Source organism: Oryzias latipes, chromosome 16 (assembly GCF_002234675.1).
Source record: "Oryzias latipes chromosome 16, ASM223467v1".
Taxonomy (NCBI): Eukaryota; Metazoa; Chordata; class Actinopteri; order Beloniformes; family Adrianichthyidae; genus Oryzias; species Oryzias latipes.
Window position 1 is genome coordinate 28,292,161 of NC_019874.2, and position 18,195 is coordinate 28,310,355.

Sequence of the window (18,195 nt, forward strand, 5' to 3'; positions counted from 1 at the left end):
ACCAGAATGACCAGATAGAGAAACTGAACGCCTGCATCAGTGACATCAAGACCTGGATGACAATTAATTACCTCCCCTTGAACCCAGAAAAAACTGAGGTCATTATACTTGGTCCTAAAAACCTCAGAGATGCTCTGTCTGCTCAGATAGTCTCCCTGGATGGTATAAGTATAGCCCCCAATTCCACAGTTAGAAACCTTGGGGTTTTACTTGACCAGGATTTATCATTTAAGGCTCACATATCTCAGGCGTGTAGAACTGCCTTTTTTCACCTGCGGAATATTGCTAAGATCAGAAATATACTTTCTAAGAGTGATGCTGAAAAACTCATCCATGCATTTGTTACGTCGAGGCTGGATTACTGTAACTCCTTGTTAGCAGCGTGTCCTAAGAGTTCCTTAAGTCTCCAGCTTGTTCAGAACGCAGCAGCTAGATTGTTAGCTGGAACCAGCAGAAGAGATCACATCACTCCTGTGTTAGTTTCGCTCCATTGGCTCCCAGTTGATTCTAGAATTAAGTTCAAGATCCTCCTGTTAACCTATAAGGCCTTACATGGAATGGCCCCGTCCTATATTAAGGACCTCATAGTCCCTTACCATCCAATGAGAACACTTCGCTCGCAAAATGCAGGACTGCTTGTGGTTCCTAGAATTAGTAAAAGTACGGTTGGAGGTAGAGCGTTTAGCCACCATGCCCCTGTCTTATGGAATAAACTCCCAGCTCATGTAAGAGAGGCCGACTCAGTTTCTACATTCAAAGTTAGACTGAAAACATTCCTATTTGGACAGGCTTATTGTCAGACTAGTTAGTATTAAGAGATTATTTAACTTAATGTTAGTTTGTTTAAATTAAACTTAATAATAACATTTCTTTTAAAAGGCTGCTAGAAGTTGAAGCTGGGGTAACTATGGTACACTGGGGTTCTGTCCTCTTTCCTCTTTCCTTTTTTACTTCTACCCTTCCTCTCCTCTATTCTTGATCATAATTTATCATTTAGTTCTCCATGCCTCTGTTTGGTGCAGTGCGATTCATGTATTGTCCCTCTTTTCCTCTCCCCTCCTGGGGAGTGGGAGTGCTTCCAGACTCCAGTTGTTTCATCCGTGCTCCAGTTCCTGACCGTTTACCTCGCCTTTGCTCCCACTCCTACACCTGGCTGTGGATCCTCCCTCTGGCTCATCTCTGGCTCGTCTCTGCTCTGTACCTGACCGAGTACCTCGTCTCTGCTCCTGCTCCTACACCTGGCTGTGGTTCCTGCCTCCGGCTCGACTCGCGCCTTTGACTGTCCCCACAATCACGGCTGGATGAAGCTCGTCTGCTGGACTTTTATATATGTAGTTGTAGATTTAGATAAGTTAATTCTTCTCTAAGAGTTCTGGTAAATCGCCTGTCCGTCCTGGGGGAGGATCCCTCCTTCATGTGGGCACCCCTGAGGTTTCTTCGTTTTTTCCGGAATCCGTTTTTTTTGGGAGTTTTTCCTTACCGCGAAGGGGGGTCTAAGGGCAGGGATGCCAGTATAGCTTAGTCAGTTTGTTAGTTCATTTTAGTATTTTTCTATTGAACTCTTTGTATTCGTGATCCTTTTGATTTAATGTTTTACTTCGAAGCCCATCGAGACGACTGTTGTTGTGATTTTGGGCTATACAAATAAAATTGAATTGAATTGAATTAAAATCTATATACATTTATTTACATGTCATTGAAGGAAATAAGTATTTAATCCCAGTAATCATTAAGAGTTCTGGTTTACTCAGACTAGCTAGAGTCTCCTAATCAGCCTGTCAAATGAATTGAAGACATCTGTTTGAACCTGTTTAAAAGACACCTGTCCATTCAGTTAATCAGTCAGACTCCAAACTCCCAACATGGGAAAGACTAAAGAGACCAAAGAGCTTTTGATTTAAGGGGGATGATTGTTGACCAACACAAGACTGGAATGGACTATGAGACCATCAGCAAGAATCTTGGCAATGTGGCGGCACCTTCTAGTGAGTTAAATTTAGGAGAATTCAGAGCAAAATGTTTGCAGTCAGGCCTGAATAGAGCAGTCACCCCAAATATGAATCAATTCGGTGACCTCGCTTCCCTTCCACTGACTGGTCTCAGCAGCATCGTCCGCCATGACTGATGTTTACGTTCTCGTTCCCGCCTACTTCAATGCAGAATTATGACGTTTGTAGCGTATCGATGATGTTCGGGTCCGATACATGTGGCCTGGTAGGTCAGACGGAGGTCGCATTTCAAAAGATACGTTTCGGATTCAAGACCACATAGCCAAGTGGCCTGGGTCGCATTTGAAAAAAAACGGATCTGTGTCGTTCAGACTGTCATTAAAAGATCAGAGACATGTAATATGGGGCAAAAAAAAATTGGAATTGGGTCGTTTCAGCCTGCAGTGTGAACGTAACCTTAGAGCCTTGTGGATACAGACTAGAAAAGTATTCTGTTAGGAAAAGGAAAGAGTCTTATGTCATGGCTGACAAAGGAAACCTGAGCCGGAATCTTTCTGTTTTACAATCACACAGCATTCAAAAAATGTAGTTCATAATTCAAAGTATTCTTTAAGTCATGAACTTTTTCAAAAAAATAATTTACCATTATTGCTAATTTTGGTTCTATTTTCTTAAACCAAGCAGAAGTCCATGGATCTGGCAGCAGGTCTCGTCTCTTGCTGGTGTGTTTGGGGATCATTTGTTTCATCTTGTGCGCCATCATCATCATCTGCGTCAGTTACTGTAAGTTAAAAAAAACAATATGTTATTGATGCACAGATTTTTTTTATGGAACTGTTATGTACTAAAATAAATGATTTTGTGTAACTGGCTTAAGCCTAAGTAACAATTGTCCTCATGGCTAGAAATGGGAGAAAAAAACTGTAGAGGGCACGCAGGTGACTCACCTTTTAGCAAGGTTGTAGACTTCTAGTTGAGCAAAAAAAAAAAAAAAAAAAAACATTTAATGCACATTTCTACAGGCATTGTCCACAAAACAGGTCATAGTGAACACTTTAATAACTAACATAAAGGCTGAAGTAGGTTAGACAAAGATGTGGCTCATTGAGTTAACCCCCCCAAATCCTGCACACTGTGCAAGAGACCAATGACAAATGTTCATGTATTAATTGCATGCTGTGTGGGCGTTCCTTTTTCTGTGAAGCCGAACTGTTAGAAAGTAGACAGAGAGTTTGCATGGTCATCGGACAGAAGAAGAAAACAGGGCCAGTACTGAATGTGTTGTAGGAGTAACAAACAACAGCGTCACCCATACATTGTAAAAAATCTCAGCCATCCTCCGTCTCTTCTGGTGTCCCCCAAGGTTCTGTCCTTAGTCCTCTTCTTTTAATTACTTATCTCCTTCCCCTTGGCAATATCTTCCGTAAATTTAATGTTAATTTTCACTGTTTTCACCAGCTCTATGTATCAAGTAAACCTGATTCCTCTCTTCCACCCTCCTCCCTCCACTCCTGTCTATCTGAAATCAAAAACTGGTTCACCTCAAACCTTCTCAAACTCAACAGTGATAAAACCCAGCTACTTCTCGTCGGTTCCAAATCCACCCTCTCCAAAGCCACAAGTCTTACTCTTTCCATTGATTCATCTTCTGTCTCCCCCTCCCCCCAGGTGAAGAGTCTGGGTTTTATCCTCGATAGCTCCTTATCTTTTCAGTCCCACTTCAATAACATTACTCGGTCAGCCCATATCCATCTACATAACATTATTCGTCTACACCCCTCCCTCACTGTCCCCTCTGCTTCTATCCTGATTCACTGTCTGGTCACTTCCCCTTTTAGATTATTGTAATTATCTCCTCTTTGGTCTCCCCCAAAAAAACCTCAATAAGCTCCAACTGGTCCAGAACTCAGCTGCCCAAATCATCTCCAGAACCCCCTCCTTCAGTCATATCACCCCGGTTTTCCACCAGCTGCACTGGCTCCCCATACCCTCCAGAATCCAATTCAAACTCCTCCTGTTCACCTTTAAGGCCCTCCATAACCTAGCTCCTCCTTATCTCTCCGACCTCATTCATATCAAAACCCCCTCTCGTTCTCTTCGGTCCTCCTCCTCTGTTCAGCTCTCTGTCCCTCCGGCCCGACTCGTCACCATGGGAAGCCGAGCCTTCAGCTGCTCGGCTCCCAAACTCTGGAATTCCCTCCCTCCTGATCTCCGTAACATAGACTCTCTTCCTACTTTCAGATCTAAACTCAAAACCCATCCGTTCATTTCTGCCTTCCCATCCTGATTCACTTTTAATTTTATCTATTATTTTTATTGTGCTTTTAATGTCTATTTTTAACCTTTGTTTTGTAAAGTGTCCTTGGGTTTCTTGAAAGGCGCTTTAAAAAAATGGATTATTATTATTATTATAGAACCCATACTGGTAAATCCCCCGTGTGGATCAACATCCGGGTGCATGCGGGGAAAAAATGCTTAAACAACTATACACTTATATAGTTAAACAACCATACATTCCCCAGATAATTTATTATTGGGTATCATTTACTAGTACTCGGTTGAACCCCTTTCACCTTCAGAACTGCCGTAATCCTCTGTGGAATAGATTCACAAGGAACTGGAAAAATTCTTCATAGAGTTTGGTCCATACTGAATACATGACAGCATCACAGTTGCTTCAGATTTGTTGGCTGTACATCCATGATACCAATCTCCTGTTCCACCACATCTCAAAGTTGGTCTATAGGGTTAAGATCTGGTGACTGTGGAGGTCATTTGAGTCCATGAACTCATTGTCATGTTCAAGAAACCAGTCTGAGATGACTGGAGTGGCAGTCGGTGTATCTTCTACTGGTGTAGCTCATCTGCCTTAAGGTTGGACCTGTTGTCCATTTACAGATGCTCTTCTGCATAACTAGGTTGGAACCAGTGGTTATTTGAGTTCCTGTTGCTTTTCTATCCGCTGGAACCAGTCTGGACATTCTAATCTGATTGCTGGCATTAACAAAGCATTTCCACCTACAGAACTGCCACTCATTGGATATTTAATGTTTTTCTGACCTGTGTACATTGGGTTCCAATTTATGAACATTTTACATAAGTGTGAAAAAGATAAAGTTCTTTGTTTTTCAGTTAAACACATGGATAGTGTGTCAGGACTATTTGGATCACTGAAATCAATCTGTGATAATTAGTTTGCCAGGTAAGCTCAGTCTTTGAATAGAGTACTAAGGAAGTACACTTTATCCCAAAGTTTGTTAGAACAACAGTAAACAGATGCTGTTCAGTCACAGTCAGTGTGTCAGAGAAACCAAACCTAAATATGTATCAGCTCTTTAACCTGGGGGGCTATAATCTACAAACACTTCGTGTTCACTTACAACAGATCTGTTTTGGAAACTTCTCAGCAAATTTGTATTACATTTTAAATCCACAGTTGCAGTTAAGTGAGAAAAGGGAATTCCAGAATCCTGAAACATTATATGCATGCATGTCACAAAATTAGAAATATTCCTTTAAAAATCTTTTCTGGAAAAAATGTCATATGAATGAATTAATGGTTATTTGTGTCATTGGGATTGCAGTCGCCATGGAAACAAAGAAACTGAAGCTAAATCTCAGTGACCTGAAAGCAAAAAATGAGCAACTGACTTTGGAGAAGAGAGATTTACAAAACCAGACTGAAGATCTGAGGACGAATATGACAAAACTGACTGCGGAGAAGATGTTCTTTGAGAACCAAACCAAGGAGATGACGGTTAACATGACAATCCTACAAAACCAGACTGAAGATCTGAGAATGAACATGACAAAACTAGAGAATCAGACACAGCAGCTGACTGCAGAGAAGATCTTCTTGAAGAACCAAACCATGGAGATGACGGATAACATGACAATCCTACAAAACCAGAACGAGCAGCAGAGAAACAACAGAGACAAACTCAGCAAGATCCAGGCAGCAATCATCAGATACTCCAACTTTTCAGCTGATCTCTTCTGCCCTGATGGAGGTAAATGTTTAATCTGTGACTCTGACAAATGTTTGCTTTATAAGTAAAAAAAAGAATTTGTTTGATTTTTATAAAACTTTAATCAAAAAAAATATTTTTATTAAATATGACTAAGGAGTTTGTTTTGTGATGGGAAGTAGTTTTTCATTCTTTTAAGGGTGTTTTTTATTTATTTTCTACATTTTTATTTTATTTTACAATTAATGTTAAAATGTCAACATTTTGATTCCCTCTCTTTCTTTCTTACCTACAGTTTGTCAGACGTGTCCCAAAGACTGGATTCAGTTTCAGGAAAGCTGCTATTTTTTTTATAACTTAAACTCTCCGTGGAAAACATGGGACCAAAGCCGACAGTTTTGTCAAAGCAACAAATCAGACCTGGTGGTTATCAGCAGTCTTGAGGAACAGGTTTGTCACAAAATGTTAAACTAAATGGATTTTGTTCTTTTTTTAAAACTGCATAAAGTTGTAAATGTTTATATTTCACAATTTAATTTACAGACATTCATCAAAAGCAAAATAAAATACTACTATGACACCTTGCACGGATACTGGATTGGTTTACAAAAAGTGAACAACATCTGGATCTGGGTGGATGGCAGTCCAGACACACTTGGGTAAAGAAGAATTCTTACTACATATTAACATCTTTATTAAATGTGCTGATGGGTTTTTCTTTATTTTAGGTACTTGAATAACCCAGGGAGCTCAGACAATTTTACATGTATAATCCAAAATGCAACTTTGACCCAGAGCTGGATCCAAAACAGAAATGGCTTTTTGAACAGATTCATCTGTGAGATTAAAGCTTTAATTTTCTGATCAGTTAAACTGAACTTTCTTCCTGCTACTGTGTTTCTTCTGTCTTTACTTTTTCATGTTTTACTTTTAAGGTGATATGTTATAAACCTCAATATCATAATTAAAATTGTTTCAGTCAAGCCTCAAATCTCAGAATGTTAGCTTTAAAATGTCTGCAGCTCTGGGTTGTTGCATGACCCAACTTTGACCTCCTGATCTCCTAAAAACAAACCCTGACCAGCCCACACTGCACTAGAGAACAGGGAGGCTTGTTGTTTTGTCATCTTCATTTTGGCCAAAAGTCCCAAAGTTCTGTGGTTCTGCTTTCCACTAACTTCATGATCTTCTGTCATTTTAATGCAACATACCTGTTCTGACCGCTTTAGATCTGGTTTTGTTCTTGTTTTGTTTTCACTGTGTACCAATTGTGGATTTGGAAATCTGCCTCATTTTTTAAATCACTTTCAGATTTTGATTGGAAATAGGTTGAGGCTTTGAGTTAAAGTAAATATTAAAACTACTCCATCCTTTTTTTTAGTGTGTCTCATCTGAAAAAGACAAAAAACCAGACTGTCCAAAAGGACTTGGCTACCTTCTATGAACAGTTAAAATATACATTTTCTTTTACATTTAATTGCGTGTTTTTAGATAACAATAACGCTCTTTCCACTTCTACATGTACAGGTAAATGTAAAGATGGTGTAGAAATGTTTGCTTTTTTTAAAAACATTAAAAAAAACATGTATTTACAAGCTCACTAAACAAGTGTGGCTCCAGAAAACTTGTATACCAGGAAACTTATATACAAAATATGTTTTTTATTCATCTTCTTTTTCAATGTTTTTCTCTACTATAACCACATAATAAATGTTTTTAAAACTCCTGAATTATTATTTCTTAATCCGTGTGTTTCATATGTTTATGTTTTTTTTGTTGCTTTTAAATATGAACAAATATAATATAAAGAAAAATGATGGTTTCAAGATGGTTGAATCAATATGAACCAAGTCTACAGAGAAAACCTTCAAGTTACTCAGTATCCTGAAAAGTAACAAGAGATCTCATAAAAACTCCCTGTTTATTGCATTTTTTTAATAAAAATGGGTTACCATTGGTTATGATCTAAAATAAAATACAAAACTTTAATTTGAAATAGAATTTTAGGATCAGCTGAACTGAACCAGATAAAACTCAGCTTTCAATGTTTCTACTGTGGATCACACATGGAAAAAATAAGTTATTAAAAACTAATAATAAATAAACAACAACTCTCATCTGAGCACAACAGAAATCACTCCCATCAGCTGCTGTTCTTGTGTCATGGTCCTCATTACAGTCATTTTCTGGACAGAATAATCTCCAAGAACACGTCTGACCTCTTCTCTACCCAACTCTCAAACAGTCTTCTCCTTAATAGGCCTTAAAGTGTTTTCCTAACGCTTATATTGTGTTTGGGTCAAAACTGACCCATTTTCCACACTTGAAAATTGAAAATTTTGACCCAAACACAATATAAGGGTTAAGTCCAGCAGAAACCCTAATGTCCTACAAATACTGCCCTCATGTGTACATTAGGTGAAAAACAAGAACATGGGAACCTTCAGGCTTTGTCTGAAGAAAAGGAATTGATAAGTTGATACATGGAAGAAAAAACAAACGCCTGCATTAAGTCTATTTTGTATTTTTATCATTAGGAGACAAAAGTTCTAACAACAAAAATCAACGAGGAAACCAACCCAAAGATATTTCTGAAAGAAAGTTCCTCCAAAGGGTGTTTGGCATGAAGGTTCCAGAAACTTGTGAAGAAAATGGGACGTTGTGTAACCTGGAACCACAGAGTCAAACCAGATCTTGTGCTAAACTCACTGACTGCTGATTGTGGACGAGCTTTTCTACAGCTGGGATTTTGACTTGAAAACATCTTTTATTAGGTTTTTGTGAGTTTAAGTTATTTTTTATCCTCATGGATGAAGCTCCTCGTGACCAAAATGTTCAAAAGTTTTCAAGAGGTAAGAGACTCACAAACTTTATTAAAAGCAGTTATACATAAAAAGATGGGATCAGATTTTTATCTTTTAGCAGCAAAAACGAAATGTAAAATACAAAACAATGTTTTAGTTTCTAAATTACTGAAATATTTTTATTTCTTTACCAGAGACAGTAGAGCACAACCCACAGCAGGTCTGATCACACTGAAACACTTTGAGATCAATGATGTCAACATAAATGCACAGAATCAGGCAGCAAACACTTCCTTCATGTCTGAGTCACTATGTGAATAAAGCAGCTCAGATTCTGCTTCACTGGAGAAATCAAATGTTTGGAGACACAGAATGATGGATTTAATGAAGATCCTCAGATTTACAACAGACATTCAGATTTTCTTGTTTTTTAACATTTGAGGCTGAAAACGTTTGGATCAACCTAAAAAGGGAACTTCACTCACCACAGAGTCTGAGGGTTTTTCCAGTCCTTGATGTGATCATCACTGGCAGCCATGACACTGATTTAGCTCTGTGTTATAAACAAGAAAAAACAAATGAAAATTGGGATTGAATTATAAATGTGTGTTTTTCATTGGTTTGGAAATGAAAGGTTGTCAGATTAACCAAGACGGAACCATTTAAAAGGAAATTAATACTAATTCAAGATTAATTTTTGGGTAAATTCAGCATTTTGTGTTTTCAGGAACACAAAAAAGTCAGAATTTCCAGCTTGGCTGATGGTTTTCCTTCAGGAGCTCAGACTAGAATAAAATGATTAAAAGAAATATGTTTTCATCTCTGGAATTGGTCCATTGATGTATTTCTGAATCTTCCAAAATAACTCCAATGATGTTTTTTTTTTCTTGGCTTTCTGACACAGAGGGTGAAGCAGCTCCACACTGTCGTTTCTTCCTGCCGTCTCTATTGCTCTGAATAGAAATATGGATTATTTAAGTCAAATGTAAAGTTTGACCTTTGTTCTCCAATGAGGAAGAAATGGATGAAGGCGTCACATTGTAGGTTACAGTCTTAGATATCATATTTAGAGTTTTAAAGGAAAAGTTTACATCTTTAAACCTACAATGTCAGCTGTAAACAACAACAATGTGTGTTTTGTCTTTAAGGTTTCAAGCAGGAGACAGATTCCATTTTGGGGGGGCGGCGTGGACTGTTGGTCCCTGGAAAAGATTTCCAGCAGAACTTGTTTAAAGCAGAAACTGTGCCGGCTTGGTCATTTTTTCACACAGACGAGAGGCATTCGAGTTCCTTGTACTGCTGTTTAATGTCGTGTTCCTTTCTTTAAACTTTACACCGCATCAACATCCGTAGAACTAGCAAACATAAGTAATAATTAACTATAACATATGTATTGCACATCTTCATACCAATAATGCACAAAATAATACACATACATACCACTTTGGCCTGCTAATGAACCAACCGGTGAACTAAAACACAAAAATTCTTCTTAATTGTTCTCTTATTGCTGTCTGTCGTGCTGACTTCGCATGTGCTGCTCTTTTAGGAAACAGGAAGTGCCTCTTACAACCTGTGTCAACCAGAATGTCACCTGTGGCAGACAGGAGTGCCAATCTCTCTTGCGTGTTACCGGCAAGGCTCTAAGGAGATTGTGCAACGTTCTGTTAAACCGCTCACATTGCCCATTACCGGCAGGGTGATACGGGGTGGTCCCCGACTTCTCGATGCCATAGAGCCCACAGAGTTGCTGAATCAGCTGGCTCTCAAAGCTGCGCCCCTGATCAGAATGAAGCCGTGCTGGAACACCAAACTTTGAGAACCACTCTGCGACAAGAACCTTGGCAACTGTGGCTGCTCGCTGGTCTCTGGTAGGGATGGCAACCGTGTACTTGCTGAAGACATCAGTTAAAACTAGCACATTCTCAACTCCGGTCCGTGAAGGCTCCAGGATGGTAAAGTCCATGGCCACCAACTCATTCGGCCTAGATGCTATAAGGTGTCCCAAGGGAGCAGAATGTGAACGGCTGTTATCCTTGGCCAACTGACACCTCTCACAGGCCTGACACCAATGAGCTACATCTTTTGACATACCTGGCCAGTAGCACCGAGCTCTTAATAATGCTAATGTCCGTTCAATGCCCTGGTGACCATGATGCTGGTGAACCTGTTCCAAAACCTCCGGGATCAATATTTCTGGCAGCAACAACTGGAAAACCTCCTGCCCACTATCTGGCATGAGAACCCTGCAGTAGACCAAACCATCAACCTCTGCAAGATTTTTCCATTGCCGCAGCAGGGTAAGGGCCACCTTAGACAGACCCTCACGCTCTGAGTAGTTGGGATACCGTTTGTCTCGCCAGAAAGGGAGAACGCTTGCCAACACGGGATCGGAAACCTGCAGGTCCTGAACCTCTGCAGTAGTCCGCTGTGGGAACACAGGCATCAACTGTTCCATCTCACAGTGGGCAAGTACTGACTGTACCTGAACCTGCTGTAGGTCTCTAGGTAGTGAAGAACCAGGCGCCATGTTGCCAACCTCTGCTGAGCTATGATTGGGATGCCGTGACAGGGCGTCCGCATTCCGGTTGACTCTACCAGAGCGATACTTTATCTCATAATCGAACGCCGCCAACTGTGCCACCCAACGCTGCTCCATCGCTCCCAGCTTTGCTGTAGACAAATAACTCAGCGGGTTGTTATCGGTGAATACCACGCAATGATGTCCCAATAGGTATTCACGGAACTTCTCTGTCATGGCCCATTTAAGAGCCAAGAACTCCAGCTTCATAGAGCTGTAGTTTTGCATGTTACGCTCTGTAGCTTTTAGTCCCCTACTGGCATAGGCAATGGGCCGCACACTGCCACCCTGCTCCTGGGACAAAACTGCACCAAGGCCATTATGACTGGCATCCACTTCCAAAATAAAGGGTAGTGTGAAATCAGCATAGGCCAAGACTGGCGCTGATGTCAATTTCTGCTTCAGAGCATCAAAATTCTGCTGGCACTCAGTGGTCCAATGACCCTGCAGGCTAGATGCTTTGCACCTTCGGGATTTGGTTCCATCCAGTTCGCCTACAAGCCGATGTAATGGCGCTGCCAACCGGGCAAACCCCTCTACGAACCGGCGGTAGTAGCTGGCAAACCCCAGAAATGTTCTTAGCTCTGAGACTGTACTGGGAGGTTGCCAACCAGCAACAGCCTCAATCTTATGGGGATCAGTTGAAACACCCTGATCAGAGATGACATGTCCCAAATACCGGACTTCCTGCTGGAAAAAGGCACACTTTGGAAGCTTCACCCGGAGCTTCTCCTGCTGCAACCGGCCCAACACCAACTCCAACCGTTCCAGATGTTCATCTATGGTTGATGAAAAGACCACAATGTCATCTAGATACAGCAAAACAGACTGGCACTGCTGGTCTCCGAAAATTCTCTGCATCAACCGCTGGAAAGTGCCTGGGGCATTACAAAGACCGAATGGCATCCGGTTCCACTCAAACAACCCAAACGGTGTACAGAAGGCCGTCTTAGCCCGGTCACCTTCCGTCACCCGATTGTACCCGCTGGTTAGATCTAATGTAGTGAACCACCGAGCCCCAGATAATGCATCCAGTGATTCATCAATGCGAGGGAGAGGAAAAACATCCCTTCAAGCTGCCATTCTTTTTGCGGGCCAGGACAATAGGCGAAGCATAAGGACTGTTGCTCTCCCGGATCACCCCGGATGCTAGCAGCTGATTGATATGGTCTTTAACCGCCTCGTACTCAGATGGTGGGATCCGCCGGTGCCTTTGCCTAACAGGGGCATCATCCAACAAGGGGATTTCATGAGTCATGAGGGTGGTGCAACCAAGGTCACCCTCATGTGCGGCAAAGACGTTGGCATATTTCTGGAGGAGGGCCCGAGCTTTCCCTCGATCCTCCGCAGGTAGCGTCTCCAACGGCAGTGCATCGATCTGCTCCAAGATGACATCAGAGGCAGCCTGAATGTTAACTGTAGCCGCTGGCCTGGGCACCTCAGTAATCCCTGCTGGCAGGCTCACAATACTAACATCGCACAACAGACCCACAATTGTACGGGGGTTGAGCCAAACATCAACAGTGCCAACATTCAAGAGTGGTACATATGCTGTACTTCGCCTCACCTGAACCAAGGCGGATGATGCAATCAAACCTGCAGGCAGTCCCTGGCCGACAGGCTGAAATAGAACAGTTTTATGACTAAACTGGTCGGGGCACGTTACAGCGACCAGTTTCATGTGCCCCCCTGGAATAAAACATGCATGAGATCCACGGACCTTGGCACGCCCTGACACCACAGTTGAGGCTGTTTCAGTGGCAGAATGGCATAACTGAAGTGCCTGCTGAAGGGGTGCTGGGGCCTGAGACACTGGGTCCACGTGGAACCAGGCCGATCCATGCTCCCCAAACAGCTCTGCGCGGCACTTGCGGAGAATGTTCATCCCCACAATCCCTGGTGCCAAGTTAGTTGCACCAGGGGAGTCTTTAATGACAAGTACCCCACAACCGGGTATCACCTTCCCACAGAGCTCAACGCTCAACTCAAAGTAGCCAATATATGGAATGGCTAAACCGTTAGCAGCTTTAAGCTGCAACCAGTGGCACATTTGAAGGCTTTTGTGGCCCCACGGCTCAAAGTGCTTACGAAAAAAGCTTTCTGTCAATGTTGACACCATTGACCCCGTGTCCAACAAACATGGGACTTGAACTCCACTCATTCCTACAACAACATGAGGACAAGTGGCGATTAGGTTAGATGGAGCTTCATCAAAAACGGAATGTGAGCCAGAGTCAACCCCACCTGGCCTTTGGCTCGGCAGTCCAGGGGGTGCTAGTTTCCCGGCATGCCTGGCTTTTTGGACTGCCACGGAAGGGGTCGGGGTGCGCGGGCTCCATCACACTCACGTGCATAATGCCCAGGTTGCCGGCAGCATCTACAAATTACAGGCTGGGGAGAAGGACCACTCTGAGTCTGTGGTTGATTATGTAACTGAGCGATCGTTTCCGAAAGCTTGTTGATTTGCTCCTGCTGATGCTGCAGGAGCTCCCTCAAATCCTTCATCTCCAAATTCTGGGGAGGCTCTGGGGACTCTTTAACGTGCCCCCGCACAGAATATTGAAACCCCAGTGAAGGAAGAGCCTGATGCTGTTGCCCTGCAGGCAAACCTTCACGCTCCCACCTAAGTGCTTCTGCTCTCACGTCGAGTAAGATGGCATCTGGCTTGTGGCGAATAAATTGTTTTAAATGTCGCCTCAAGGCACCATCCGTGACATGCTCGGTAAACTGAGCTCGGAGAAGCGCTTTAGCATCCACCACTCCAGGAGGGGCACTTTGTTGCACTCTGTCCATTAAACTAAGAAGAGCCAAAGAAAACTGTTGGAGAGACTCATCCTCACGCTGCTTCCGGGAAAAAAAGGCTTCCTGTGCTACCACGTATGACTCGTTACAGCCATACAATTCTGTGAGCACAGCAATATTTTTCGAGGGGTCGGAACGCTCTTGGCTCGACCGATATTTAACTTCGTCTCGCGCCTCGCCCTCCAGGTGATCATACAGAAAGAAAGCCTGGTCAGCTACCGCTAAATGACGGGCTCTCATGCATGCTTGGACCTCCTCCAGCCACTCTTCCAACACCATTCCAGACCTACCACTAAACATAGGGAATTTCCGGTCTCGTGGGACCAAAACAAGCCTCTCCGTTAATGGACCAGGCCCCCCTTGCCTAGAAGCTGTCGCGGAACTAGGACCGGGATCCTGCCGTTTGCGGAGGTCCTCATTGTCAGCACGAAGCTGAGCCACCAGCTTTCGCAACTCCTGCATTTCACCCTCCATGGCTGCAAGAACACAGGTGCCGCTGTTTTGAAAAAGAGAAAAAAAAACAAGTTCACACAAAACTGAGGACACGTCTCAGTCTCCTGTTAAAGTCGGAGATCCTGCTCACAGCGCCAAGATTTCTGCGGCATTATGGTTTCCCCGGTGAATGCCGCCAGCAGAAAACTAAAACCAAAAGCGCAGGACTCTCCGACACAGGAAACCGAGACTGTGCTTTTAAAGAAATAGACAACCTTTATTTGAAATTGTTAAAATTCCTATTCTAAAAGATACCCAAAAGAGTCACTAAACCAGCCCACAAGTCAGCTGCACCCAGCTGTGCGCTCTGTTGCAGTGCACCCGGCTCAATGCCACACCCCTTGCATCCAGTGGCCGTAGCCGACGCCAGTCCTAGGTGGTGGGACACTGGGCCTGGTTGTGCCTGGGGCGATGGAAGGCCAGAAGGGGGGACTCGCTCCAATAGCTGTTAATCCTGCTGTGTCACACCGCTCGCCAGTGCGTGGATGGACAGCAGTCACTGACACTCTGTATGGAGCACACACACACACACACACACACACACACACGATCCCCAAAAGTGCCGGCCGTGGCACCGCTCTTGGACCACGGTGCACCAGGTTGGGCAGAGCAGGGATGAAACAAACAATGGAAACCAAAACAGCGGCACCTACAAAATAAGTGTAAATTAACACAAATAACCAAGTATAACATAACACACACACACACACATATATATATACCTGCTCCCGCAGCTCAAGAAGACTCTGCACAGGAGTTGCATGAACGGCCAAACACTGCCTGCGATCTACACAGTGATAACAATAAGAATGGTGCGGCAGCAACTTGGAGGTGAACAAAGCACAAACCTACCCGGCTATGGTTAGGGCCCTACACACAGCCAAAGGCTGCTGCACCTTCCACCTGGAAGCAGCAGGTCTCTGCCTGAAGCTCTACTGACAGGCTTTTATCAGCCCTCTGCTAATGAAGCAGCTGGTGTGCCAGGTGATCTCAATCAAGTGGCCCTCTGCCTGCCACATATGTACAGCAGATGTCTGTGTGTCAACGTCTGGGAATGTTACAACTTTTATTTCTATCTAATGCTGCAGCTAAATTTCTTCAGATTGTCTAGAGTAATAGATTTCTGATATTTTTCAACTTCCTACCAGATTTACCTTTGCAAACAAACTATTAATATTATAATTACTTCCTGTCCCACTTCATTGTAAAAGCATGTGTTACTTTAAAAAAAGGTTATTTTCCATGCAACTTCATTTTTCTTAAATAATTTAAACATTAATGAAAGTATATATTTGTTAATGTTTTTCCACATCAAAAGAATCCAAAGGGAACATTCTTAGAACATTGTAGCTCACTGCATGGTCACATGTCTTTGCTAAATTCAAAGTGTTTCCTCACATTGGCCTGGAATGATGGACTGATCAGTTTTTTGCTGACATCAGTGCGTGTTTTTCAGCTGTGATGTAAACTATGATAAATAAACCTACCACGCCTCAATCCAAATGGTATTTTCCGAAATCAATTATGGATCTGTTTCATTTTGAAATGATTTTATAATGGTATATTTTAATTAGATTCAATTAACAACTTGCCACAGATCTAACATGTTGGATATATCAATTCATCAGTTAACCATTGATGAATGAAATTTGTGGATAATGTAAAATAATGTTGACTCAGGAAAAAGATTTTCCAACTAAAATTAAAAGATAAAAAGATGAATCAGCAAACTGTTGTTTATTGTCGTCTTTTGTAAATCCACTCACCCACATAGCAAGATCCAATGAGGGGTTTAACAAACCAAACACACGAATCCATCCACACAGGTCAACAAAAACACTCAGGTCAGACACACACGAAACAGACAAAAGTTCATCTCCGTGTCTTTTCACAGTTTTTATCAAAGTCATGACTAGAACATGACATGTGGCGGGTAACTGAAGATCTGAGCAACACACTGGCAGACATGAAAAGATAAAAAACCACACAGCTGAGTGCAGACATGAAACGGAGAGTCACTTAAGACCAAGTGTGGCGAAAGCAGACACTGTGGCACTGCAGTCTCACACTATGGTCACCAAACTGCATGAAACATTTTACAATTTCACATCAACATCGAACACATGGATGATGTTTATAGCTGTGATATTCATATAGCTCAGTGGTTCTCAAATAGTGGGGGCGTGAAGCAGTAGCGGTTTTAGGCACAGGTAATAAGGGCCCGGGGCACAAATTTAACGGGGGCGGTGGTGGCAGCAGCTCAGAGCTTGGAAAAATATCTACAGTGTTTATAACAGGCTGAAAACCGTGAACTGCCGTCCCTGCAGCTGCTCATGTCTCCTGTCACACGAAAGGGGAGGGGTAGTGGGCTCACTCTGCCTATTGCGCAACACCAGGATCGCGGCATGCCTTTAGATGTCTCAGCTCATGCTAAAAATGTCATTCTTAGGGTTCCGGCTGCCGCTGCTGCTGCGGCGGGGGTCTTGGTGTGGGGGTGGCTGGGCACTCTCCTTCCTTCTTTTCACATTCCACCGTCCATTTTAGAAAAATACTCACCTGAGCACATCCAAAAACCTGCTTCATAGGCTGATTGGCAACTCTAAATTGTCCCTAGGTGTGAGTGTGACAGTGAATGGGTGTGGGATTGAGGACATTCTACCCTGCGACAGACTGGCGACCTGTCCAGGTTGTCCCCTGCCTCGCCCACAAGTGGCCAGGATAGGCTCCGGCAGCCCCGTAACCCCGAAAGGGAATGAACGGTTAAGAAAATGAATGAATGAATGAATGAATGATATAGCTGAAAAAAAAGATGGTACCAAATTCCTAAAGGCCCTAAAAGAGTAAAAACAAAATCTACAATTGTTTCCAACACAAAGGTAACCAGAAAAAACTTGACTCAACACCATGAGACAATAGCATTGAAGTAACATCTTAAAACTCACTTCTGTCTGCAGTGGTTGACCTCAGCACAATATATGATAAACAGAAAAAACTATGAATTCCTTTTGTTTATGTTTAGATTTTCAGGAACAGTGGAAACAGGTCAGAACCTCTCCTCTGCATCACTCTGTAACAGCAAAAGTGTCATGGTGCCCAGATCAGTTCCCCTCCCCTCCTCCAGCTGCTCCTCTCCTAACACTCAACCTCATCAAACCCTGCTGTTAAAAGGAGACCTCATCCACCAGTTCATCGCCAGATCGTTACCCCTTATGGTGACTAAGCCTGGTCTCAAGTGAGATTTTGTTTTGCTCTCTGTCTTGTGTCTCGCCTTTGACTTACCTTGCTCTCCTGCCTCAGGAAACCATTGCCACGAGTGACGTCAGTGGAACTCAGGACCCGTCCAGAGATCCTCTGGACAACCTCAACCACGCCGACCGCGTTCGTACCTCCAGCCACGCCATCAGCCACAGCCACCTCTGGATCACCCTCGGACCACCGGACCTCCTTGGAAAAAATAATAAATAACTTTCTTACCTGTCACTTACCCGTCTCATTCTCTGGGTTCTAGCACTTGGGTCCGCCACACTAAGGAAATCATGACGAAAAGCATCAATTGCAACCAAATTCTGCAAAATGGTTTACAAAATGATAAGAACCGT

General features: G+C 42.9%; 2 protein-coding genes and 2 long non-coding RNA genes across 4 annotated transcripts in view; 3 read left to right on the forward strand and 1 right to left on the reverse strand.

The window, feature by feature from the left end:
• The window catches only part of LOC110016710 (natural killer cells antigen CD94-like), a 157,236-nt gene that overhangs the window by 94,330 nt on the left and 44,711 nt on the right, over positions 1 to 18,195 (forward strand). The gene's annotated exons all lie outside the window — the stretch shown is intronic.
• LOC105354152 (low affinity immunoglobulin epsilon Fc receptor-like) lies at positions 2,189 to 6,795 on the forward strand. Its single transcript, XM_011475585.3, has 5 exons — positions 2,189 to 2,732; positions 5,534 to 5,959; positions 6,213 to 6,367; positions 6,461 to 6,576; positions 6,646 to 6,795. The coding sequence occupies exons 2-5, from the start codon at positions 5,539 to 5,541 to the stop codon at positions 6,779 to 6,781; spliced, it is 828 nt and encodes a 275-aa protein (XP_011473887.1). The 5' UTR covers positions 2,189 to 2,732; positions 5,534 to 5,538; the 3' UTR covers positions 6,782 to 6,795.
• LOC111948908 lies at positions 8,646 to 18,076 on the forward strand. Its single transcript, XR_002874869.1, has 3 exons — positions 8,646 to 8,769; positions 17,616 to 17,808; positions 17,894 to 18,076. It is a non-coding gene; the product is annotated as an uncharacterized LOC111948908 (long non-coding RNA).
• On the reverse strand, positions 14,793 to 15,619 carry LOC105356033. Its single transcript, XR_910319.3, has 3 exons — positions 15,449 to 15,619; positions 15,319 to 15,383; positions 14,793 to 15,245 (listed from the first exon to the last, which is right to left on the reverse strand). It is a non-coding gene; the product is annotated as an uncharacterized LOC105356033 (long non-coding RNA).

Coding starts and splice junctions, on each gene's coding strand:
- LOC105354152 (XM_011475585.3), top strand. CDS start 5,539: ATGGAAACAAAGAAACTGAAGCTAAATCTCAGTGACCTGAAAGCAAAA. Junction 5,960..6,212: donor TCTCTTCTGCCCTGATGGAG/GTAAATGTTTAA, acceptor TCTTACCTACAG/TTTGTCAGACGTGTCCCAAA. Junction 6,577..6,645: donor GGCAGTCCAGACACACTTGG/GTAAAGAAGAAT, acceptor TCTTTATTTTAG/GTACTTGAATAACCCAGGGA.